General features: G+C 41.8%; 1 protein-coding gene across 7 annotated transcripts in view; it reads left to right on the top strand.

Moving 5' to 3' along the window:
* Positions 1–25,962, top strand: part of iqsec1b (IQ motif and Sec7 domain ArfGEF 1b) — a 241,601-nt gene extending 215,639 nt beyond the window's left edge. For 4 of the 7 annotated variants that reach the window (XM_039797024.1, XM_039797023.1, XM_039797026.1 and 1 more), the window contains 11 exons: positions 1,474–1,635; positions 4,109–4,231; positions 10,154–10,320; positions 10,795–10,934; positions 11,974–12,003; positions 12,495–12,620; positions 12,729–12,828; positions 14,700–14,861; positions 15,873–16,049; positions 19,933–19,982; positions 24,924–25,463. In XM_039797024.1, the coding sequence (XP_039652958.1) occupies positions 1,474–1,635; positions 4,109–4,231; positions 10,154–10,320; positions 10,795–10,934; positions 11,974–12,003; positions 12,495–12,620; positions 12,729–12,828; positions 14,700–14,861; positions 15,873–16,049; positions 19,933–19,982; positions 24,924–25,463 (1,777 nt within the window). Of the gene's footprint in view, positions 1–1,473; positions 1,636–4,108; positions 4,232–10,153; positions 10,321–10,794; positions 10,935–11,973; positions 12,004–12,494; positions 12,621–12,728; positions 12,829–14,699; positions 14,862–15,872; positions 16,050–16,939; positions 17,500–19,932; positions 19,983–24,923 lie in introns of those variants that run through there. The other 3 variants (XM_039797022.1, XM_039797027.1, XM_039797028.1) reach the window with 3 other exon arrangements.
* Positions 25,963–26,289: the final 327 nt, after the last annotated feature.

The following is a 26,289-nucleotide window of genomic DNA, read 5'->3' as shown; positions in this document are numbered from 1 at the left end:
CCTTTAACTAACAACACAACGATAATTAATAATGTTAACTAATTATTAGTTATGCTATAATTTCTTATTTTAAAGGAGAATTTCAGTCGATTTCAACACGTAGCTCTGTTGTTTGTAAATTTGGAGTGCTGTCAGTAGCGAGAAAAACAAAAACAATCGGTGCTGCCTACACCATGTTATCGTCCTGCTAGCGTTAGCACCCAGGAGGCTAAAACAGGGCAGGTTTTAAATATGCTTGAAGGCTTTTAACATGTTGGAGATGTCATTATATGTGGCTACCCATGTGAAGTAATTCCTTCCGAGTGAACACAGTGAATCTGACTGCAGTAGACGTGAAAGAAATGCATACAAGTTGTGCTAATTCAGCTCTGTTTAGTTGTAGTGTTGAGACGGTAAGACGAGTGTCCGTCAACAAACTACAAGACCAAAAAGAGATTTGTTAGTTTGATTGTTGCTCACATCATAACATTCTGTATATATAATATTAAGTATTTGTTAATGATTAAGAAATCGTTTCTAAACCGTCAATAAACATTATTTGGATGGCTATTATAAAGTTGCATCTAATAAATATAAGAGCTTGTTAATGGTTAATAAAGCCTCTACAAACATTATTTAGATAGATATTATCAGTGTACAAATAATCAAATAATCATCTCTTTTGTAGATCACCCAAAAAAAGATTTAATGGGGACAAATAATGTTACTTGATGCTTTATAAACCACTTATTAATCATTAACTAATTATTATAAGCATTAGTTGCAACTTTATAATAGCCATCCAAATAATGTTTATAGATGGTTTACAAACCAATGATTAACTATTGACTATTGAAGTAATAACCATCTATCTAAATGTGTAAACTATTTTTTTGATATTACACTAAACTAATAATAAAATAACATAAATTATAACATTACTAATAATTAGTAAACATAATAAATCATCATTACAGTAAAATAACTATTAACTAAAGTTTAATTAACTCTGAATTTACCATTTATTAGTGATGGTTACAATAAAGTGTTACCGAGCCTGACCATTACTTATTATTTAGAGAATGTGTTTTGCTTTAGAACCCAACATAAGATTCCTATGCACGTCTGTTGTACGTAAGGTGCAAACTAGCCCGGGACTCATTCTGCTTCACTTTACGAGGAGTGATTCATCTGAGCCTGTGCAATTCCATTTAATCACAGATGATTGTGGATTTCGTTTCTTACAGAGCCGGCCATTAAGTTCCTTTTAATCATTTGTGATCAACACCGCAGAGATAAAGTAGCTCCGTCCTACCCACTCCCAGCCCTCATCTGCTTCCACCCCATCCCTCCCTGTCTCCCTAAATCCTGTCCCTCATCTGACTGACACACATTTGGCCAGGGGCAGAAGTGCACTGGGATAATCACAGATTTGAATTGTGTCCTCACTCCTTCCCATTTTGTATCTCTCTCTACCCTCTCCTATGTCTCCAGGAAACCAGAAAAAGGCATCCAGTATCTGATAGAGCGAAACTTTGTTCCAGACACTCCGGTGGGTGTGGCCCACTTCCTGCTCCAGAGGAAAGGCTTGAGTAGGCAGATGATTGGCGAGTTCCTGGGTAACAGGCAGAAACAGTTCAACCGAGATGTCCTTGAGTGAGTTTGCAGCAAGTAATGTCACTGTCCTCTTTTTGATGCATTTCTACATGCCGATGGATCATTTTGTCTCAACACGGAAATTCTCCAAAAACAAGCTTTTCATTTGGCTTGCCAACTGTGCCGGTGCACAGAATTTTATTCTATCTTCCTCCCAGGAACATAAATATAAATCATTTGGTTGCAAATAGGGTTGCCAGCTTGCAATCTGCACTCATTCAAACAGTATTTTGAGTTTCTGAGTACTGCATAATGACTCAAGTTACATCCAGGAAATAAACAGAAATAGAATCCACTCAGGAAATTGCTGTGATGCTCAGATAAACAAACGCTCTCCTTTTATATCCTTCAGTCCTTAAAGAGTAAAGGCACGTCTTATTTTGTGGTAGTGATTCTCAAACAGCACCTCTATTTTGTGCTTAAGACTGAAACACACTTGAAGTACTATCAGACCCCACTGAGATTCAGTGGACGATAAGACCAACAAAGGCCCGTCAGTGTCAATTTGACAGGAATATCTAAAGGGCTCCTTGAGAAAATGTCTATTAATCCTGATGTGCAAGAAATATAGAACGCATAGAAAAACGTTCTCAGGTCCTTTATTCAAATTAAAGGGTCAATATCACAGTGGAAAAATGCTCCATTGCAGGTAAACGTCCTATATTTAAACTGCACTAATCAATGTTTATTTGAATATGGACAGATGCTATGACATAGACATTTGTGCAACAAATCTCCAATGTACAGCATCACAGCATTTATAGCTATTGCTAGTTTCCAATGCCCCAAAACAAATAAAAAAGATGAGAAGGTGTAATTTGAAAGGGTTGCTTGTGGCGACGAACCCACAAAGAATGATCACCTGGCTCTGCAGTTGACCTTAGCTCTATGGAGCTTTTTAGCATCCTTCAGTTTGTCGTTTTCGGTTTTACTTGCTGTTGCGGTTTTGGTTCAGTCTCACTGCTCTAATGAAAGTCATTTCCAGCAGCAGGCAGTTGTTTTTGGCTAAAAATCCCAACCATCATGTACCAACTGTATGCTATACTCTTCTAATACCAAACCACAGACAGACAAAGTAAGTGAAACAAAATAGCATTTAGAAACTAAAGGGCACCAAAACAAAGCTACAAGAGTGAATATAGGACTTACATTCATCTGGTCAGGGGCGTCGGACTGGGGGGAAAAAGTGTGGACTGAGTACCCAGGGCCCTCATGTGAGGAGTCCAAATAAATGCTAATTTTGCTTTCTGCCTACTGGTGGGGTAAATATAGCCTGGTCCTACCAGACTCTGGTATATTAGCCTGGTCCTACCAGACTCTGGTACACTAGCCTGGTCCTACCAGACTCTGCTACATTAGCCTGGTCCTACCATTAGCCTGGTCCTACCAGACTCTGGTACACTAGCCTGGTCCTACCAGACTCTGGTACTCTAGCCTTGTCCTACCAGACTCTGGTACACTAGCCTGGTCCTACCAGACTCTGGTACATTAGCCTGGTCCTACCAGACTCTGGTATATTAGCCTGGTCCTACCATTAGCCTGGTCCTACCAGACTCTGGTACACTAGCCTGGTCCTACCAGACTCTGGTACATTAGCCTGGTCTTACCAGTCTCTGGTACATTAGCCTGGTCCTACCAGACTCTGGTACACTAGCCTGGTCCTACCAGACTCTGGTACATTAGCCTGGTCCTACCATTAGCCTGGTCCTACCAGACTCTGGTACACTAGCCTGGTCCTACCAGACTCTGGTACTCTAGCCTTGTCCTACCAGACTCTGGTACACTAGCCTGGTCCTACCAGACTCTGGTACACTAGCCTGGTCCCACCAGACTCTGGTCCATTTCATTAGTCCAGAGAGTCTGGTACTCTCCATTGACCAGTGTTAACTTCCTTGAAGGCGGGTACTCTGTTGAACTTTAAAACTATTGGATCTGCCCAGAGCCACTCTGGATCTGCCATAACCAATCGCTAACGTTTGGTCTTGACGTCGGCTTGTGTTAGCCCTAGCCAACTCCTTCACCACTAACAGAGCGAGCTGGAAAATCAAACTTTTCCCGAACTCGGTGGGGAGGAGGGCCACGACATCATGGCCCAACTCAGCAAAGACTGTTCTTGCTCGAGCTTTAACTTCTGGATATTCTGCAGCATTGCTACAATGGACCGAACAAAAGAATATACCGCAAACCCAGATGTAGTACTGAAGGAAAATGAAAATTTAAAGGAAGTACGTAGGAGGGCGGAGCCAGGCTAGGGTAAATAGGCAACTCTTTGCTAACTCTTTAGCCATAACAAGGTAATATGTAAAATATGTCAAATTAAAGGCAGTTATACATTAATGAATTCCATGCAAGTCTCTTGAGCAATCAAGTTATTCATTTGAAAAGATTGTGTATTTTTTGTGTGTGTGTGTGTATATATTGTTTATCTAAACTGATCTTACCGCTTCCCACTAATTGTGTGTTTTTCCACTAGCTGTGTGGTGGATGAAATGGACTTCTCGAGTATGGAGCTGGACGAAGCGCTGAGGAAATTCCAGGCACACATCAGAGTGCAGGGAGAAGCGCAGAAGGTTGAGCGGCTGATAGAGGCCTACAGGTGAGAAACTCCTCTAAAAGATGGGAACGCAGCACACGACATTTCCTCTCCCAAACCAGTGTAGGTTGTTGGTCAATGTGCTTGATGTACGACCAAATTCTCATTGGTCGGACAATCGCTAATGTTACTTTAAAAAGGCTGTGTGTCCACCAAGGCATTTATTTTTCCAGCTAAAAAATGCCAGGTGCTCTTCTGAAAACACCCAGCGGGGAGCACTTTGGAGGCGCCGCGTTTCTTTCAGCTGAGGCGCCTTTGTCGAGTCTGTGTAGCGCACTGAAACTATTGTTTTTCTTGTCAAATTCATGAAATCAGTACGCTCAGTTGAAGTTGCTTTACGTACTTTTGTCAATTCATAATGTCTTTATTACAAGGTTAAAAGCATTGTATAGTTGAAAGCCTAAGGACTTAGCCTGGGGAAACCCTGACGAACTGCTAGATGATGCCGCTGTCGCTGCTACGTCACCCGGATCGTTGGTCTGATCTGATTGGTTGAAGGACTATCCAATGGCGCCCAGAGGCATTTGAGCGCCGTCCGTTGGTGACGTCCCCTTTGGAAATGAGCTGTGAATGAACCTTGCCCAGACCCACTCTCAGTTACAACTGAGAAGGGTCTGGGGTCAACCAGGCTACTGAGGACTGTGATGGAGGAAAAATGTTGTGCTTGCCCTTTAGGAGGGAATCCCTACCCTGTAAAACCATTTGTATCATATTTGCTACGCAAGTTTGTGAAATCTCTATCTCATCAAGTTGATCAATAATTTCCTCAAAAATTCATTTTTTATATTACAGTTAAATCGTGTTAAAAATGTGTGTATCAAATTTGATACTGCAGGTATTTAAGGTTCTTTATCCCTGAACTTTCAAGTCACATTTTTGTAATGTAATCTACATCATGCCTACCACTATACAAACACACACTATGTTGATGATTTAGTTAATGACTAAAATGCCATCTTAAAATACATTTTGGGTATTTAAAAAAAAAAAACATAATCGCTACGCTATATCGACCAATTTGTGTATTTTTAGATGTCAGAAAGACTAGAGGAAGAAGTATATTGAAAATGTCATCAGCATGATAGTAGATGGCAGTTCAAGTGACATGGAGAAGTTAGGGGAAGATGATGAGGAGGAGGAGGAATGGACTAAGGCTATGCATGATAATGGAAGTTCAGATAGTAGTGATGAGGAAGACTATCAAGATGAGATTGTAGCCCATACAAGCATGGAAGTTGAGTTCCCAAAAACAAAAAATTATTGTACCTAAAATGAACGTTGTTGTGAGCAAAACGTTGCCCAAAACACCCAATGTATCAAACATGATACAAAAAATATATCATAAACAAAATCATATGGCAAAAAAAAATTGGGATTTTGTAATAAGGTTTAATAAACATCTAAATTCCAAAAAATGTAAATTTTCTCGTAATTTTTTCATGTGTCAGGCTTTACAGGTTTAAGAGAAGCAGAGGAGTATTGTGTGTATTCTAGTCTCGCTTTGCCAGACCTTCCTCCACAGCACTGCCAAGGAAGGTCTGGCTAGTGCACACAGCATTCTGGGATGGGAGAAAAAAGTGCTCTGAGGGTGCAATATCTGGTTGCTATGATACGGAATATCCACAGAAGTAAAAGTGTAAAAGGCACCATATGGGTCGGCACAAGGTCGGGTGGATGAAGGGAAGGCTGAAGCACGTAGGTAGAGGAGACAGATGTATACGGTCCAGCAGTATTGATTTCTCCTCCGTTGTTCAGCACTTGTACGTGTTGGTTGTGACGGTTGGTCTTTTTGGTATTTGTCCCGCCCCTCCTACACTGCGATTGGACAGCTGGGTAAAAAGTGAGAGTGATGAGCGCAACTTTTTACCCAAACATTTGCTCATCTCTTGGCGACCAGTAACAAACTCCAAACGTGCTGCCCTCAGCGCAGAATCGACGCTCAGCGCCTCGTCACGCTGCTGGTGTTTGTAGCATCGTGTGAATATGCGGCAGGAGACTCGAGTTTGAGACTCAGGCAGCATACACAGTGACTTCAGACTCGGCCTGAGACCCGTCCTCAAAAGACTTCAGACTGGAGATGTGGGACTCGTGAGCTTTGCACCATGTGACAAGTCTAAACACCTGACCCTCTTAAACAGAGGTGACACCAAAAGGTCACCGTCTTTAACACTCTAGGGCATAAGGTGGCTTTCACACCTACCTTGTTTGGTCTTGACTTTCAGACTTTTCAGTTTGATCCAAACCAAAATTACAGGTGTGAAACCTCCCCGCTGGTCCGACCAAGAGATGTGGTCTCGGTTCGGATCAAACTGAACCATGGTCTTGGTTCGTTTTCTAGTGGAAAAGCCTTCTTTGGCAGGCTGTCGTTGTGTTGTAAGAGAAGCGTAGCTCCTTTACCGAACCGCTCAGTGATTAGTGTGTACGTAGTGAGACGGAGTGACGGTTGATGCGCTCAGAGCCGACATCTATCAACTGAATAAGAGAATAAATTAGCAGTTTACTTGTTAAGCAGGCAAGTAAATGTAGAGTGTAGGTTTCAGTTTGTCTCTAAATAAATGCTCCAGCTCCTCAAAACCCAAGTAAAGTTTCCGTGTCTTGCTTCTCAACAATGCAACAAAACAAAACGATCCGCGGTAGCACGGGGAGAGCAGCAGTCAGCTGGAAAAAACTCACAAAAACTCCGACACCAGAGAGAGGATACCAGAGGACGGGGAAGCCCGTCTACAAACCAATCAATTACAAGTATCGGGAGACGCGGCTCACGTAGGTGATGACAACAGGATGTCATGTATAGTCTATATCCACGACCTTCCACGATTGTGATTGGTTTAAAGAAATGCCGATAAACCAGAGCACATTCCTCTCCCATCCCGGAATGCTGTGTGTACGAGCCAGACCTTCCTCCGCAGTGCTTTGGAGGAATGCAAAACTATTGAATGTATAGTTCTTTAGTGCGCTTGCAAAACTGCAGTGTGAAATCAAAACTAACCGGATCAATCGTATACAATGTAACAAAAACACAAACGTTGCTGTGATAAGTCCTTAAAGGTCCCATGACATGCTGCTTTTTGGATGCTTTTATATACTGTAGGCCTTAATGGTCCCCTAAAACTGTATCTGAAGTCTCTTTTATATAGACCTTAGTGGTCCCCTAATACTGTATCTGAAGTCTCTTTTATATAGACCTTAGTGGTCCCCTAATACTGTATCTGAAGTTTCTTTTATATAGACCTTAGTGGTCCCCTAATACTGTATCTGAAGTCTCTTTTATATAGGCCTTAGTGGTCCCCTAATACTGTATCTGAAGTCTCTTTTATATAGACTTTAGTGGTCCCCTAATACTGTATCTGAAGTCTCTTTTATATAGGCCTTAGTGGTCCCCTAATACTGTATCTGAAGTCTCTTTTATATAGGCCTTAGTGGTCCCCTAATACTGTATCTGAAGTCTCTTTTATATAGACCTTAGTGGTCCCCTAATACTGTATCTGAAGTCTCTTTTATATAGGCCTTAGTGGTCCCCTAATACTGTATCTGAAGTCTCTTTTATATAGACCTTAGTGGTCCCCTAATACTGTATCTGAAGTCTCTTTTATATAGACCTTAGTGGTCCCCTAATACTGTATCTGAAGTCTCTTTCCCGAAATTCAGCCTTGGTGCAGAATTACAGCCACTAGAGCCAGTCCCACAATGAGCTTTCCTTAGGATGTACCATTTCTGTGTCTGTAGCTATGGGGAGAGAGGGGGGGGGGGGCAAGGTGGAGGGTGGGGGTGTGGCCTTGACCAACTGCCACTTTGCTCGTTTGAAAGCCATGATGTCTCTCTCTCTTTCTCATGGGTGGGCCAAATTCTCTGGGTGGGCAAAGCAGAGAAAGGGGAGGTAACCTTGCTCCTTATGACCTCATAAGGAGAAGATTCCTGATTGGCCCATCTGAGCTTTCATTTTCTCAAAGGCAGAGCAGGATACCCAGGGCTCAGTTAACACCTATCACCATTTCTAGCCACTGGGAGACCATAGGCAGGCTGGGGGAACTCATATTATAGGTTAAAAAATATAAATTTTTTAACCTATTTTTTCATAAAGTGAAATTTTCATGCCATGGGACCTTTAAGAGCACCAGTGCTGCAGTGCAAAGCCATTTTAAACCCAGACTTTGTTCAACCAGATCACTGCAGAAAATAATTTTGAGGAAACTAGTTGAGGGAAACCTCCCTCAGGGCTGCTGATGGATGTTGTTTTTATCTCGTTTATTTTCTCCAAACCTCTGGTGGAAAGGTGCTCTCATGACCACAGAGAATTGGCTTTGAGCACTGAGCGAGGACATTTCGGCCTCAGTAAACACGCAGGCACTGTTACGTTGGGGAGATAACGGTAACTGGTCATCTGGCGCTCGCCTGCAGCCCACAGATACGATCATGGACTCACTTTGTGGTGACTCAGAAAGCTGTTAAACGGCCTGTCTGATGGCTGCAGGCTGTATTGACAGTCTTCAGCGGTACTGGATCATTGTTGTTTTGACCTGAGGCTATGAAGCATTATTTAAATGTGTGTGTGACCACAGCTCAGATGATGGAGAGATCAATATCAGTATCAATATTGATATTCCTGTCCATGAGTGTAACTAACAGAGAGGCTCACTGATTTATTTTGCCTTCATACTTCATACTGATGCTTTGTCCTTTTATGGTGAACTGTCTCTCAGGTTCAGCCAGATCTGACGTTAGTACTGTGTTCTGGTCCAACTGCAGTTTAAGTTCTCCTCATTGTGCGTAATACAGTATACACAATATACTTGATACTATAATATTAGTGCATAGTTAAAAAAATATATTTTCTTTGTCGATGATTTTCTGGATTACTCGATTAGTTGTTTGGTCTCTGAAATGTCAGAAAATGGTGAAATTATGTAGATCAGTGTTTCCCAAAAGCCCAAGATGTCCTCAAGTGTCTTTTTTTGTCCACAACTCAAATATATTCAGTTTCCTGTCACAGAGGAGAGACGAAACTAGAAAATATTCATATTTAGAAAGCTGGAATCAGAGAATTTAGAATAGTTAAAAATAGTTGACGTTAATTTAATAGTTGGCAACTGATCGATTAATCAATTAATCTTTGCAGCTCTAGACATGTTTGTGGTGTGCTGGTGACTGGAAGACGACTTTAGAAACAAGCCTAAATAGAGTTATCTATCAACTAGGGCTGCACAATATAGCGTTTTTTTTAATCGCAATCGCCATATCAACTGCCGCAATAAACACAAGATTATTTGTGTTAGTTGAAAGAAAGTATCTGTAGAAAACTGCACTTAAAAATGTAACATTCTTTATTTGGTGCTTCACTTTAAGTTCGGTTTAATGTTCAATTTGTTCAATAAAAGAATGTCAGTAATTATTTCCTTTCATTTGTTTTAAATTCAAACAGCAATTTGTTTTATTTTAGCAGAATACTGAAAACAGAAATCCAGAACTGAGTAGACCTTTGATATCTGTTTATTTATCGCAAGTAATATATCGCTATCGTGATATTCAACAACGTCGCGCGGCTGTGGCTCTGTGGTAGAGCGGTCGCCTGCCAGGTTGGTGGTTCGATCCCTGGCCCTAGAGTCCCACGTCAAAGTGTCCTTGGGCAAAACACTGAACCCAGAGTTGCCTCCAATGCTGCGCATCCGAGTGTAAACTCTGTGTGTGAATGATAATCTGATGATGCAGCCTCGGCCACAGTGTATGAATGTGTGTGAATGGTTCCTGTACTGTGTAAAAGCGCTTTGAGTAGTTGTTAAGACTAGAAAAGCGCTATATAAATACAGACCATTTGTTGTGCAGCCCCACTATCAACTACTATCCATTTAAGCTGTTCCAGTACATTCTGTTTTGTTGTAAATCAAAATAAAAAAAATACATTTCTGTTTCCAATGTTTTCCTTTGCAGCCAACGCTACTGCATCTGCAACCCCGGTGTGGTGCGACAGTTCAGGAACCCCGACACCATCTTCATCCTGGCCTTTGCCATCATCCTCCTCAACACAGACATGTACAGCCCCAACGTCAAACCCGAACGGAAGATGAAGCTGGAGGACTTTGTCAAGAACCTTCGAGGTACTTTTGTCCTCCCTTCCTGCACAAAACAGATATTATATTCAGACGCTACTGTGCAGCTCCAGGGATAAATATTCAACTCAAATTGAGTTTTGTGCATGTCTTTTGCCTTGATTAATGGCCGTGTCAATGAGGTATTTATTTTTTGGCAGAGGAAGAAAGCTTTGCCGTCGAGGCAAATCACTTTTTAGTTGCCCTCGACAGATTTGGAGGGTATTAGCAGGGGCTTTGTGGCGTGGCTAACTCATTTCTCTGCCTATTGGAGTGTCAGTAATTAAAGTACAGTATTGAGTGGAGAAGAAATCTTTGTCTTCGGAGAGCTCTGAAGGACATTTCTGTGTGTACTGTGAGGAATATGTGCAACGCAGCAGTATGTAAGTAAAGTCAGGGGTTCATCAACTCTCATAAATCTCCGAATTAATCATTAATCCTTCTCTTTCTCTCTTTCTCTCTTTTCCTCTCATCCTCTCACAGGAGTGGATGATGGGGAAGACATCCCCCGAGAGATGCTGGTAGGCATATATGAGCGGATTCGCAAGCGAGAGCTCAAGACTAATGAAGACCACGTGTCCCAGGTTCAGAAAGTGGAAAAACTCATTGTTGGAAAAAAGCCGGTGAGTCTTGAGGTTTGCCCTCAGGGCGACCACTGTTATCTTACCTTCCATTTGAGAGCTGAATCTAACAGGAGCATACCATATGTAAATCTTTACAAACATTCCCCGAAAGAACCAAGCAGACACGATCCAAATTTTCTTCAAAACTTTTTTATAAGGCTCCTTCAAATGCGGTCCACAAATGCGGACTCCTTTTACAGAATCCGAAAGGACCAACTGTTGTATCCTTCGCAGCCCCAGGACTCCCAGCATTCATTTCGGCATTCGAGCCGAAGCACAGGCAAACTCAAACGGCCAACTACCAATATTTCTTTTTTTTACAATTTATGTCTGCTATGTCATTATTAAATTCACTTCTAGGAATGTTTTAGGTGAGAAATTAATTGTGTAGATGTCAAATGTATCTATTGAACAGGAGCATTATTATTATTATTATTATTATTATTATTATTATTATTTATGGCCTACATCCTCTAAAAACGAAAAGAAATGAAAAGAGCATTCTTTACTTGAACCTACTTTTTTCACCGTGTGACATATTGATTCTTCAAGGCTGGAGACCTTCACGCTGAATGACTGCAATATGTCTTTCGCCCTAAGAGCCAGCCAAGAAAATTGCCGTCTGACAAGCTCCGTAATAATAAACGAGACAAACAGCCTCACACTATATGATCTTGAAGGTGTTTACTTGAAACCCTAACCCTTCTTTTCGGACCATTTATGCTTTCTTTTCATCAAACTACCACCACTTTGGTGACACAAATCAGCAGAAGTCCAAGGGACCTTGACTGGGTCATGATCATAAGGGTTGACGCACATTGGGAACACATATTAAAAGATGGATTGTGAGGAACACATAGATGTTTGTTCTGTGATCCATAAAAACTAGTTTTCCTGATTTTAAATTTGGCCCATTTCTCATGTTGAACATTACACGTGGAATTTCTTTTCCTTGATGTATCGTGAATGTAAAAGTTCCCGTATGTGTTCACTGATCCCTGTAAAACGACTTGACTTGAATGTATTTCTCTCTCCATAGATTGGCTCGTTACACCATGGTCTGGGCTGTGTAAGTATTACTCTTTCTGTCATCTACATCTTAGGGTTGAGTGGAAACATTTGTAAAATACTCAAAGACTTTATGGAAGAGAGGCAAACATTGTGGCTAGAGCTGCAAAGATGAATGGATTAATCGATTAGTTGTCAACTATTAAATTAATCGCCAACTATTTTGATAATCGATTATTCGGCTTGAGTAATATTTTCAAAATTCTTTGATTTCAGCTTCTTAAATGTGAATATTTTCTAGTTTCTTCTCTCCTCTGGGACAGTAAACTGAATATCTTTGAGTTGTGGACAAAACAAGACATTTGAGGACATCATCTCGGGCTTTGGGAACACATTGATCAACATTTTATAGACCCAACAACTAATCGATTAATCGAGAAAATAATCGACAGATTAATTGACAATGATAATAATCGTTAGTAGCAGCCCTAATTGTGGAACGTGTTATATTTATTTTTTATACTCAGTTATGATGCTGTTTTGTGTGTGCAGGTACTATCCTTACCCCACCGGAGACTGGTCTGTTATTGCAGACTTTTTGAAGTGCCCGACCCCAACAAACCACAAAAGTTGGGGCTGCACCAAAGGGAGATCTTCCTGTTCAATGACCTGCTAGTGGTAGGGCAGACATTACTCTTCCAGCACATTGAGAACACAGTTGGACATTCACTAAAAGAGTCTAAACCACAGTATATTATGCCATGTTTGTTTTCTTTTTCTTCATAGGTTACTAAAATTTTCCAAAAGAAGAAGAACTCTGTGACGTACAGCTTTCGGCAGTCCTTCTCACTTTATGGCATGCAAGTGCTGCTTTTTGAGAATCAGTGTAAGTGCCACGGAGACTTTTGTGTAAACTCTTTCTAAATGTGTCAGTATGCTTCAAACAAATTAGATTGCACGCAAACACGTCTAAAGGAAAATATGTTTATGGCTGTTAGAGAATGGCCACACTGCAGGGCAGGGTGAAAACCAACCTCCAGTACTGAAAAATGAAGCCAATGTGGAAATGCTAACAGTTCACCGAATGGTAGTCTATATCCACGACGTTCCATTTCCAGGATTGCTCCGGTGCCGCCAGAAATTCTGCAGGATGTCCCTCTTTTTCGGCCGGATGTCCGTTACCTTCCACTTTCTTTGTGTTGGCATTTTAACCTCTGGTGGATGTATGAGGACTATGGTTAACTGCTCCTCAGATCTCTGCAGGGTAAATCCAGACAGCTAGCTAGACTATCTGTCCAATCTGAGTTTTCTGTTGCACGACTAAAACAACTTTTGAACGTACACACGTTCCACCAAAACAAGTTCCTTCTCCGAGGCTATTTAGCAGAGGCACCGTGGCTCCATCCGGCGCTTAGCACTGCCCCAAGACGACTGTGATTGGTTTAAAGAAATTACAATAAACCAGATCATGTTTTTCTCCCATCCAGGACTGCTGTGTGAACTAGCCATATCCTCATCCGAAGCGAGACTAATCGAATGGCCACTTGAGGCTGGCTCCAAAAGCGAGTCAATCCCCATAGACCCCCATGTTAAAATGCCCAACTTTACAGCAGGAATAAACATGTTTACAGCCTGGAGCAAAAAATGGTTTTGGTCTTTAAAGCCTTAATGACAACGGTACGGGGGATTAAACATTTTTATAACTCAGCTGTTTAAATTTTATTCAGGCTTAAAGTTGTGCATAATTATCAGGGGGGTGCCATCACAGGAGGTGATCCCTAGTCTTGCATTGCCAGACCTATCTCCACAGCGCTGTGGAATAAGGTCTGGCTGCACCACAGATACATTCTGGGATAGGAGAAACAACTCTGCAACAGTGATGGTGGCTCTGCAAAATAGTCTCAGGAAGAAACTTGTTTTGATGGAACATTTGCACCCCGCAAAAGAAAACGCCACATACAATATTAAATGAAGTTAACTGTTCACACAATACAGTAACGTGAGCTATTTAAATCAGCTGATACATGGTTAAACCTCATTGGCTCTTACCCGTGTATCACCGTGTGTACGTCCACAGCAATCCCACCAATTGGTCTCAAAAAGTCCCAGTTAGAGAGTAAATGCCCTAAACATATTCTTTATAAATCTTTACAATCATTCCCCGATAGAACCAAGCGTGCCTGCCTTGTTCACCATCCAAATTTTCATTAAAACTTGCCATTTTCAGCGTGTAGCTTGGTAGCAACGGCAACACACAGAGAGTGGAAGTAGAGGGGCAAAGCCTAACATGTCAGGCTGTATCCTGGAAATGTATTTCCGTTGATCCAGACTAGGCAAGCCCAGACTGTAGCCTTTATTTGGCCTGCCTCAGCTCAACCACGCTCCACCTCCTTGTCCATGTTTGGATTAGCTGACGACAGACACTGCCAAGATGGCGACAGCCGGAGCCACCAGGAGCCGCCCACTTTTAAGCTTAATTTTTTTCTTCAGAAAACTATGGGTGACATCACAGAGACAATGCTCTTATTTTACAGTCTATGGTCAAACCCCAATTCTGATGTCAGAAAGGTATAGAGGGAGGAGGTTTCAGACAGTGGTCGACGAGCAAAAAAGCATTTAGTTTGAAGCACACTGATGGCTACCTTAATGGCAGCAGTTGTCTGTTATTGAAACAACTCTCATTTCTGTAGACTCTCCTTGGTGATCTGTCTATTTTGTGTGAACTCGGGTTAAAGTGTGGATATCATCACTCTTTAGATTATCCCAATGGAGTCCGTCTGACCTCAGCCATTCCCGGAGCTGACATCAAAGTCCTCATCAACTTCAACGCACCCAATCCTCAGGACCGCAAGAAGTTCACTGACGATTTGCGAGAATCGATTGCGGAAGTCCAAGAGATGGAGAAGTACAGAATAGAATGTGAGAAAAAGTTTTTACATTTTTTCTAGATATTTGTGCTCAACAACTATCCATCCTTCAACCAGACTATAGTCTAATGGAGTGGTTCCCAAACTTTCTCTATTTAGTAAATGAAAATAATTTCACTAAAGCTGTCCGTGCGTTGCTAGCAGTGCAGCAGAACCCTAACCTGACTCCGCCAGATGGATCGCTTCGCATTAGCTCGGCATATCCATCTGGGAACTTTCCGTTGGAGAACTTTTGGGAAGGGGCGAAAATCCTGGTTAGCTGATTGGATAAACCATCTGTCTATCCCCACCTATGTTGGTGATAGACGGGCCAAATCAACCAATCAGATCAAACTCTTGCCAAAACCAGTCGGGAGAAGAGCAAAAACATCTTTTCCTCCGAGAAAAGCCTCCAGTGCCGTTTTTTTGCTCTTCTTTCAATGAAGGAATACTTTCTAAATCGGATAAAACTTGCTGCGATAGCTACGCTCATCTCATCCGTGGAAGCCGCCACGTTGTTTAGACTGAACAGTCGCTTCTCATGGCTTCACACCTAAACCCGCCTCAAAACCAACGCTGATTGGTCGGTCGTTTGGCGAACGGCTCCAAATTTTCTCTATCTCAAGATGCCAAACTGAATTGCGAGTGGAAAACCGGAGCTCGCGAGATCAGGACGGTTTCACGAGCCTAGCAGAACCATGCATTATTTATTCATATTTAGCATCGCCGCACCCTCCTCTTATAACTCTGGGTGTGTCCCTCAGTTTGGGAACCACTAGTCTAACGTCAATTCAAAATATAATAATAAATTTAATTTATATAGCGCTTTTCATAGACTCAAAGTCGCTTTACAGGGGAGGTAGATTACAAAAGAGGGAAGTCTGGATTACTTAATTGTTAATGTTGTGTGTTTGTGTGTGTGTGGGTTTGTGTGTGTGTGTGTGTGTGTGTGTGTGTGTGTGTGTGTGTGTGTGTGTGTGTGTGTGTGTGTGTGTGTGTGTGTGTGTGTGTGTGTGTCGCACAGCTGAGCTGGAGAAGCAGAAGGGGGTGGTGAGGCCCAGCATGTCCCAGAGTTCAGGGATGAAGAAGGACACGGGCAACGGCAACCTGAGCCGAGGGAGCCTCGATGACAGCTACGCCGTCGGCGAAGGTTTGAAGAGGAGCGCCCTCAGCAGCTCCTTACGTGACCTCTCGGATGCAGGTAAAAGTCAGGGGTTGCCACGGTAACCCAGTATCTCAAGTCCCGCACCTCTGCTAGACAGTAATAGAGTGTGTACTCAAAGCTGAACGCTGGCATGATACTATTCACTTCTTTTTGGATGTAAATTGATTCGGAAACTTTGGAAGAACCCGAGTTCCTGTTCCTGTTTTGATTTGGGTGGTAGCCACGGCAACGGACCTGCCAATGCAATGAGTGTCTTATAGGGAACACATCCTCTGAATAGAGCTGCACGATTATGGCAAAAATTATTATTACTATTGGTTTTTTTGAGGCATTTTCAGGCCTTTTATTTGATAGAACAGGTTAGACATGAAAGGGGAGAGAGAGGGGGAATGACAAGCAGCAAAGGGCCGCAGGTTTGGAACCGAACCCGCGGCCGCTGCGGCGAGGACTAAGCCTCTGCACATGGGCGCGCACTCTACAAGACGATTCACCCAGAACTCGGCCAAAATTATTTTGATCAATATTGAGATCACAGTTATTTATCCTGATTATTCATTGATTTTAGGGACATTTTTTTTATTACACTTTCACATTTATATAAACGGAGCACTGCTTTCACATCGATGTTGTACTAAATTTCTGCCAATGTACAAGTCTTTGCATCAAAATAAGATTCTTATTCACATTTCATAGAAGGAAAATATGTATAAAATTGTACTACCAAAACCTTTTACCCAAAATTAAATCAACAGAGCGCTGATTTCATATTGTGCTTAATTCCTCCCAATGTACAAAATCTTTGAATCAAAATAAGACTTAAATAAGCTTCTTCTTCACCTGAATTCAGTGCATCTCCAAGAAGCAAAATATAAATAAAATTGTACCCTTTGCCTTCTGCCGCAGACATTTGATATTTGTTTTTTCAGCGGCATGACGGCTCCCAAACTGTGAAGCCAAAACATCTTGATCGCCCCCTGGTGGCTGGCTGTGAGTTTAAGAAGCGCTTGATTTGATATGCAGCGTTTTCTATGAGCCGAGCAGAGAACACATTTTAAACATTATGTTCATTCATTAATTCATTAGGTAATTTTTATGAAAAAATACTTTTTGTCATATTGAAACTGTCATTATATTCTAAAAGTAGTACATGAGCCAGATAGTCTTTGAAAAAAGCATGTTCCTCTGCCTCCTCTTAGTGCTACTAATGATATTTGCAAGTTCCCTTGCTCATTTTTAGCTAAACAGTTCACTAAAATACATTTCTGAAAACATTTGAGGCGAGAAATGTAACGCAGGCAATGCATTAATAGGATCTTGATTCATATTTGGGCGTTGCCTAGTTTGACAGTAAACGAGCCGTCATTGACACCGAGACTTCTCGGCTCTGATTGGTTTGTTTTCCTTCTGCCATTAGTATGACCAGGAAGAGGCAGGAAAGTGATTATTTCCATATACAGTATATAAACTGGACCAACAGATCCCGTGTCTCTGGATGGAGACCAGTGAAGGATATTAGAAGCACTTTTCCGGTGCTGGCTGAGCATTACTGAGCAGCCTCCAACTCCAAGTCTTCTGGTAGCTGTGCAAAGAAAAATCTCAATCATTCCCAATCTTACAGAGACGGAGAGCGTAGGTATATGTAAGGAGATAACATAGGCACAGGCTAATTACTGATCACTAAAATGCTAGTTAACATTAGTAATTCAACTTAAACAGCTCATGTAAGTCGAAACTGCCTGTGAGCTTCTCCTGTACTATACGGTAATTTCTCTACTATGCGACAGTAAGTCTCGTGGTTATGACACAATCGTTAGCTTATTTAAGCTGCTTTTTTTTTTTAAAAAACCCCCCCCCCCCCCCCCCCAACCCCGGTGCTAAAATTTTGGGCCCCCCAAAAAACCCCCCCTTTTTTCAAAAAAAAAAAAAAACAATAGAGTCTTTAAACGCTTCAGATGTAAAGTTATTCGCTGTCAAAGTGACGTCAAAATGAATGGCAGTCAATGGGACGCTAACGGCGGGTGATCGTTTGGTATAATGAAAATGGCGCCATAGGAGCTACAGGTTGTTGACAGACGCTTACCCCCTTGATTATTTCACAGATGATCTGATAGTCTATCTAGGATAAAGTGACAGTGTGAGCAAATATGACGAGAAGTTATTTGTCAATCAACTGTAGCTTTAATTGTGGGAAGCCAAAACCGTGATCGAGATAAATATACGATGAACTGTGCAGCCCCCACCTCTGAGCCATGAAGTCGGTGACGCAAGCAGACAGAGATGGGTGTTTGCTAATGGGCCCAGGTGTAATTTACTAAAAACGCTGCACCACCGGCGGGGGAGGAGGCAGCACTATGTAGGTCACTATGATCAATTTGAGCGTCTTAGCGGTAAGAGGAATTAATGTTGGGAGGTTGATTCAGGCAGCACGTAGAGAGTCGCCTCTACACTGCAGAGCCGCTGTGCACAAACCCACTCAGTGACGTCAGCGCAGGGTTCAGACTAGTAAAGCTTTTTGAATGAGACACAACACATTTTTAGTGGCAGTCTTTAAAGAGCCCCACCAGGCCTGTAATTCCTTTAGGAGCTGTTTGTGCATCACTCAGTTATACATTTACAAGATTTGAGGTTCATTTTTGTTTAAAGTCACTCATATTAATACAGCTTTCTCGACCCTTAAAGGGGAACTCTACTGATTTTGCAGACAGGCGTGCACAAAGTCAGTTTACCAGTCATGGGTGGCACTACTTGTACTCAGTAGGCCTGCACGATTCGGGGAAAAATATGAATCACGATTCTTTGTAATGTAATGTTTATTGCACACATGAACCATGACAAAACAGAACAAATTGGCGGTACCAAACATAGATTTTTTTGGCACCTAGAGCACATTGCACATCACCACAAGCCTTTAAACACAGAGGCTTCAATGAATAAAGGAAATAAAGTACATACCGGCCATTTAAGTACAGTAGGCTACCAAACATAGTGACATATAACACACTGAACTAAATCTGGCCCTGATACAGGCTCTATCTGAACTCCTTGAACATGTCTTTACATAATTAAAACATGTCAATGTCAAATGCTTTCAATAAATTGAAGGAGAAAAAAATTTCATTTAAAAATTGAATCGCGAACAGGGGTGAATCGAGATCGCGATTTTATAACGATTTATCGTGCAGGCCTAGTACTCAGCCTGTGTTTTTTGTTTTTTTTTATTAAAATGTCTTAACATGAATCCAACAAATTATTAGCAAATATAAATCCCCACTGATGATAGGCTTACTGGCCTATAGGCAAGGTAGTCACTAAGGTAGCCATCCACAGATACAGTTCATCCTATTCACTGTGCAACACAAAAACACGATTTAAAAAATCATACCAACAATTATTTTAATAGCTTAGTATTCTATGCACTAAACGTTATTGTAGGCCCACTTTAATATGCAACTTCATTTTATACAATATGTAGTAGGGGGTCCCTGCTCTGTCTCTCTCACAGTTAAAGGGTCCTTGGCTTAAGAAACGTTGAAGACCTCTGCTTTAATGGATGTGAAATGCTAAAGGGAGTATCCCTTTAATGCAGCCAGATTGAAATTACTTTTACTGATGAGTGGACTCCTGCCAGCTGTGCCTACAGTTGCTGTGTAGACATGTAAAGAAATCATCAAGATTGAGTGATCCCAAAGGCTAACCCTGTTGTGGAGTTGTAGCGCTGTCTTGCTTCTTCCCTTTTCCTGTAGTCCTTATTCGCCTCCCTCTGCCATACTGGCAGTCTGCTGCTAGCTAGTCATGTGCCACTATGCTCGCCCTATAGGGCGCTAGCGTCCCTTCCCCTCCGTACTAGACAGACGGGATATGTGCACCTTCACGTGTTAACCAGGCGTGTCTAATCTGTCATGTTACATGTTCTGGGCAGGCAAGCGTGGGAGACGCAGCAGTGCAGGATCACTAGACAGCAATATTGAAGTAAGTAGGACGCAACTGATGCTGTGAGCTGTCCTCCGACTTTATGTTGTTTGTTCGGAACACACAAGTCTGTTTTTTTGTTTCTTTGTAGTATGAGTTGTTTTTTTTTAACTGTTGTTGGTGTTTTTGTCGTGAGCACCTTGGTCACTGTGCATGCAATGGGCTGAACAGAAACGATCCACTGTGGCTGACACATGTTGTTAACCCTTGATGTGCACAGCATGACACGACTAATAATACTCTGCTCTCGTTGTAGACGTTAGACTCTTCCCCTTGAATCATCCTCATGTGTAGTTGGTTAGAGTTTTAGCCATTTTTTTTAAATTTTGTGAACCTGGCTGTGCTTTGTCATTTCCAGCTAGTGCATGCTCACACAGTTTGAAGTCACAGACTTGCACGACTTTCTTTCACTGACCCCTGACCCCTTGACAAGAAGTTTGTCCCATTTCCTTTTTTTATTGTCACACTATAGCCAGCAGTGTACTGCAGTGAAAGAATCCAAACATGGAGGCACAGATGTTAAACAGTTAATATAAACTCTCTCATACCAGACAATCTCTGTCATCAGGACCATTTTAAAGTGGCTAGCTGTGATAGTTTGATTTGTTATTTCACATAAGCCTATATTTTTATACTTTTGCCAGAACTTTTGCCTTTAAGGATAAATCTGTTATTATTATTCTATGGTTTTCTTATTGACATCAACAATTCCCATTAAAAGACCAAAACCAAAAAGTCCATCTCTCAATACTTTCCACACAGTCTGTGGCACAGTTTGATTAAGCTAGCTGTTAGATTACTACATCTCCACAACAAGCAGAAAAACAGATTTTCAGTCTGGATCACGGCTGAAAACTTTATAAGATTCTGTGTGACCCTGTTTACTGTATAAATGCAGGATAAATGGTTGAAATAGTTAGCTAAAAGTAGCCTAATGTTAGTGGATAAATGTTGAAATAGTTAGCTAAAAGTAGCCTAACGTTAGTGAATAAATGGTTGAAATAGTTAGCTAAAAGTAGCCTAACGTTAGTCGATAAATGGTTGAAATAGTTAGCTAAAAGTAGCCTAATGTTAGTGAATAAATGGTTGAAATAGTTAGCTAAAAGTAGCCTAATGTTAGTGAATAAATGGTTGAAATAGTTAGCTAAAAGTAGCCTAATGTTAGTGAATAAATGGTTGAAATAGTTAGCTAAAAGTAGCCTAACGTTAGTGAATAAATGGTTGAAATAGTTAGCTAAAAGTAGCCTAACGTTAGTCGATAAATGGTTGAAATAGTTAGCTAAAAGTAGCCTAATGTTAGTGAATAAATGGTTGAAATAGTTAGCTAAAAGTAGCCTAATGTTAGTGAATAAATGGTTGAAATAGTTAGCTAAAAGTAGCCTAATGTTAGTGAATAAATGGTTGAAATAGTTAGCTAAAAGTAGCCTAATGTTAGTGAATAAATGGTTGAAATAGTTAGCTAAAAGTAGCCTAATGTTAGTGAATAAATGGTTGAAATAGTTAGCTAAAAGTAGCCTAATGTTAGTGAATAAATGGTTGAAATAGTTAGCTAAAAGTAGCCTAATGTTAGTGAATAAATGGTTGAAATAGTTAGCTAAAAGTAGCCTAATGTTAGTGGATACATGGTTGAAATAGTTAGCTAAAAGTAGCCTAACGTTAGTCGATAAATGGTTGAAATAGTTAGCTAAAAGTAGCCTAATGTTAGTGAATAAATGGTTGAAATAGTTAGCTAAAAGTAGCCTAACATTAGTCAATAAATGGTTGAAATAGTTAGCTAAAAGTAGCCTAACGTTAGTCGATAAATGGTTGAAATAGTTAGCTAAAAGTAGCCTAATGTTAGTGGATTAATGGTTGAAATAGTTAGCTAAAAGTAGCCTAATATTAGTGGATTAATGGTTGAAATAGTTAGCTAAAAGTAGCCTAATGTTAGTGAATAAATGGTTGAAATAGTTAGCTAAAAGTAGCCTAATGTTAGTGAATAAATGGTTGAAATAGTTAGCTAAAAGTAGCCTAATGTTAGTGAATAAATGGTTGAAATAGTTAGCTAAAAGTAGCCTAATGTTAGTGAATAAATGGTTGAAATAGTTAGCTAAAAGTAGCCTAATGTTAGTGGATACATGGTTGAAATAGTTAGCTAAAAGTAGCCTAACGTTAGTCGATAAATGGTTGAAATAGTTAGCTAAAAGTAGCCTAATGTTAGTGAATAAATGGTTGAAATAGTTAGCTAAAAGTAGCCTAACATTAGTCAATAAATGGTTGAAATAGTTAGCTAAAAGTAGCCTAACGTTAGTGAATAAATGGTTGAAATAGTTAGCTAAAAGTAGCCTAATGTTAGTGAATAAATGGTTGAAATAGTTAGCTAAAAGTAGCCTAATGTTAGTGAATAAATGGTTGAAATAGTTAGCTAAAAGTAGCCTAATGTTAGTGAAATGTTAGGTCAAACATTCAGCTTCACTCTGAGAAGGCTGCGATTGCTGGCCAAACCAACCTTAATATTGGCAGTTCAATTGTATGAAAATATCTACTTTTATATGATGAATAGTGTCATACATTTGGAACATACATTATACAGTAAATTGATGAAGGGGTACGTGAGTTCATCTGACAGGGCTGTGGAGGTACCTCAAAAAGGACCAAAAAGGTTGGGAACCACTCATTAAATATACAGTAGGCCTATGTATTAAAAGATTTACTCTCATCTGGTCAGAAGTGGTCATTTAAAAAAATAAAAAAGATTACCATAAGAAAATCCAGGTACCACGCACGGCAGAGTATACAATTTAAAGCCTATAAGCACGGTGTCGTTCTACTGTCAAAGCAGTCCTATAGTCCAACAAATCACGGCAAGGGTTAGGCTGCTCTGATCAGTTTAAGTCAAACAAATTAAGAAACAATTAATGAAAACACATCATAACTCAACACTCTGGATCTTTTGGATCTACTTAGTCATCGGTGATATCAGTTGGCGAGGATACTGAAAGACAATACCCACCCCAGCAATAGCTGACTCACCCTGCTGCTGTCCGGCAAACCAGAAGTATCTGCTGTCGTACCACCAGACTACAGAGCAGCTTCTTTCCTTAGGCTGTGAGACTCTTCAACTCATCCTCCTCAAAGGGACTACAACTTGCATTTCATTCATAGGCGTTGTAGAATGACAATAAAAGAACCTTGCATTTTAATTGTTTGCATGTTATGCATGGCTCTGAAGGATTTGCTTCATTTTTTTAACATAAACCTTTGTTTTGATTGTTTATCTTGTCATTCTGTTACTGTGTCCTTTTTTGTCTTTCTGAATGGGAATTTAGAAAACACATCTCGAAAACACATCAACTCTTATCGTTAAAGGGTAATTTCGTAGTTTTTTTTTTTAACCTGGACTCTATTTTCCCATGCATCGGTGTCTTAAGTGACTACTGTGAACAACTTCAAATTTCTGCCCACTAAAAGTGCTGTTTTTGCCGCTGACAGGCTCAGATTATTATATATAAGTGTCTGACAACATTATGGAAAGGATCCCTACAGAGATAGACCTTTTTGTTAAAGAATAAAAATCTTTTTGTTTAACATTACATAACAACAGCTCCAAAACCACCGCTCGATGGTGTTTTAAGCCCCCAACGTCTCCTTCCAGGAAGCGCTGCAACCGTTGACTTCAAGGAACCTAACCCTAACCATAACCATAACCCTAACCATAGCCTATAACCATTGCCTAATCCTAGGTGCCTTCCAGGCAGCGCTGCCAAACACTGATAAACTAAATCGCGATCGCCAAACACACCAGACTCGAATTTACATAAACGAACCAAGATGGCTTTTTATGATGATAAAATTACTGTTTATTTAAATGGAGTATGGTGGGTTTGGTGGTTTTGCGGATGTTTAATGTAAAAAAAAAAAAAGGACCTTGCTCTTTAGCAAAAAGGTTGACCTCTGTAGGGATCTTTTCCGTAATGTCGTCAGACTCTTAGAATAATAATCTTAGCCCGTCAGTGGGAAAACAAGCACTTGTAGTGGACGTAAATTGAAGGTGCGCAATTGCGTTGCAACGTTGTAGCTTGTTTCGCCGCTGTCTTTGCTTAATACTGGACCAATTTCAAAGATTGTTGTTCCCATCAGTCACTTAGACACAAAAACTGGAAAATAGGGTCCAGGTTGAAAAACCCCGAAGTTACCCTTTAACTCAGTTAGTGCACTCTTGGTAAACCCAAACTTGACAGTTGAAAACGGTACTGCATACAAATGTGTGTACTGTATACAGGCTGCAGCTTCAGATTGTTCTATATAAAGTCTCCAAAGTGGGGGTACGTGAAAGTGAAAGAGAGTACCGTAACCTTGGAATCCAGATAAAACTGACAGGAACAGCATCAGCAGTCAGAGAGCGAGTCTGAAGACTTTAGACGCAGTTTGTCTGCTCGTGACGATGCAGATACTGCAGGCTCTGACAAGCTCAGCAAGCCGAGCCTCCAAATCATTTAGAGAGAGCCGACCGTGAGATGTTAACATGGATAGACAAACAAAGGCAGCGGACCGGAAAAGGAAAATGGAGACGCTTTTCCACGGGGCGACACAAGCAACCGTGTAAGATTTGAGATCAGCTGTAGCTGGTCATTCAGTTGGTGCTGCTGTGTGATAAATCCAACAAGCCTGTGCACACTGCAGAAACCCAAACGAGTGGGCTGATGTGTTTTTCTTTCCGCAGTTGTGTCTTTTGGTTAGGGGGTGTCACAATTTTAAATCAAAACTTTATCGACACGAGCTATTGATTTTGACTGTGGAAATCAGAAGTAGGATTGGCGACTTTTGGTCCTTAAAAAACGGTAAATGGTGAAATTTGAATCTGCAGCAAGTATACCTTCACTTCTCTCTGCTGTTTCCCTACGGGGCAGCTGGACTCTGCCGTGCCTGTGTTGTGACCTGACCGTCCTCTCTCTCTTGCAGGGGTCCATCATTAGCAGTCCCCACATGCGGCGGAGACCCCCCTCCAGCCGAGACTGCCCGTCCCGCCACAGCGGCCAGTCCCTGCCCAACTCCTCTTCGCTGCTGGGATCTCTGTTCGGCACCAGGCGGGTGAAGTCCCCCAGCCCCACACCGCAGACCCTGCACCCCACCCTCATCTCCCACACCCCCCACCCTGCCAACCTGCACCACACGGCCCGGTCGGAGACAGACGCGTCGGCCTCCATGCACCACCCCCAGTTCTGCCACTTGACCCAGAACCCTCCGCCTTACCACCACCACCACCACTACCACCCGCCGGCACACTTGCAGCACCCTCCGCACCAGTACCACCCGCCCCCTTCTCACGGCCCGCAGCCGGCCTACCCGTCTCACCCTCACACGCAGCACGGCCACGGGAGCCACTCGGCGCACTCCGCTCACCCCGCGCACGCCGCGCATCACCACGGCCCGCCGCCAGCACCCTCCCAGGCCCCCAGCAGCACCAAGCCCAAGCACAGCGGCATCAGTACGGTGGTCTGAACGTGCACTGGGGGTGGGGGGGGGGGCTTTCTGAGCTCTCTGACTGAACTTTGATTTTACTCCGTGGCTCTCGGCTGAAGAGACGGTCGCACTGCCCAATGGTCGGTCTCGGGATGGGAAGCCAGACGAGATCCCGTTGCGTCCCTTGTCAATTTTTTTTTATTTTTTTTTACGTTCATCACAGGGGGGCAGTTTATTCCATAGAAACACATTTCCTTTCATGTCTGCTTGCTTCAAGAGCAAGACACAACAACGCCAGAGCATGCACAAAGACCACAACTACTGTTTCTCTCCTTAGTACATTAAAGGATCAAATATCTTACTTACTAGTATTTACAGAAGAAGTCAATAGTAATCTTGACTTTAATGTCTACAAAGTGATTTTATCTAGCGTGAGGGTGGTTTGACAGACAGACAGACAGGCAGACAGACCGACACACACACACACAGACACACACAAACAGACAGACAGACACACAGGTAGGCAGGCAGACCGACAGACAGATAGACAAACAGGCAGACACCCAGGCAAACAGACAGGCAAACAGTGAGACAGACAGACACACACACAGGCAGACAGACAGACAGACATACACACACACAGGCAGAGACAGACACACACACAGGCAGGCAGACAGACAGACACACAGGCAGGCAGACAGACACACACACAGGTAGGCAGACAGACAGGTAGGCAGACAGACAGACAGACACACAGACAGACAGAAAGACAGACACACAGGCAGGCAGACAGACAGACAGACAGACAGACAGACAGACAGACAGACAGACAGACCGGTGATCCTCAGCAGTACAGTAGCTGTAC

Source organism: Perca fluviatilis, chromosome 4 (assembly GCF_010015445.1).
Source record: "Perca fluviatilis chromosome 4, GENO_Pfluv_1.0, whole genome shotgun sequence".
In the NCBI taxonomy this organism is placed as follows: Eukaryota; Metazoa; Chordata; class Actinopteri; order Perciformes; family Percidae; genus Perca; species Perca fluviatilis.
Note: the sequence above shows the minus strand (reverse complement) of the source record. Positions and strands in the feature narration are given on the sequence as shown.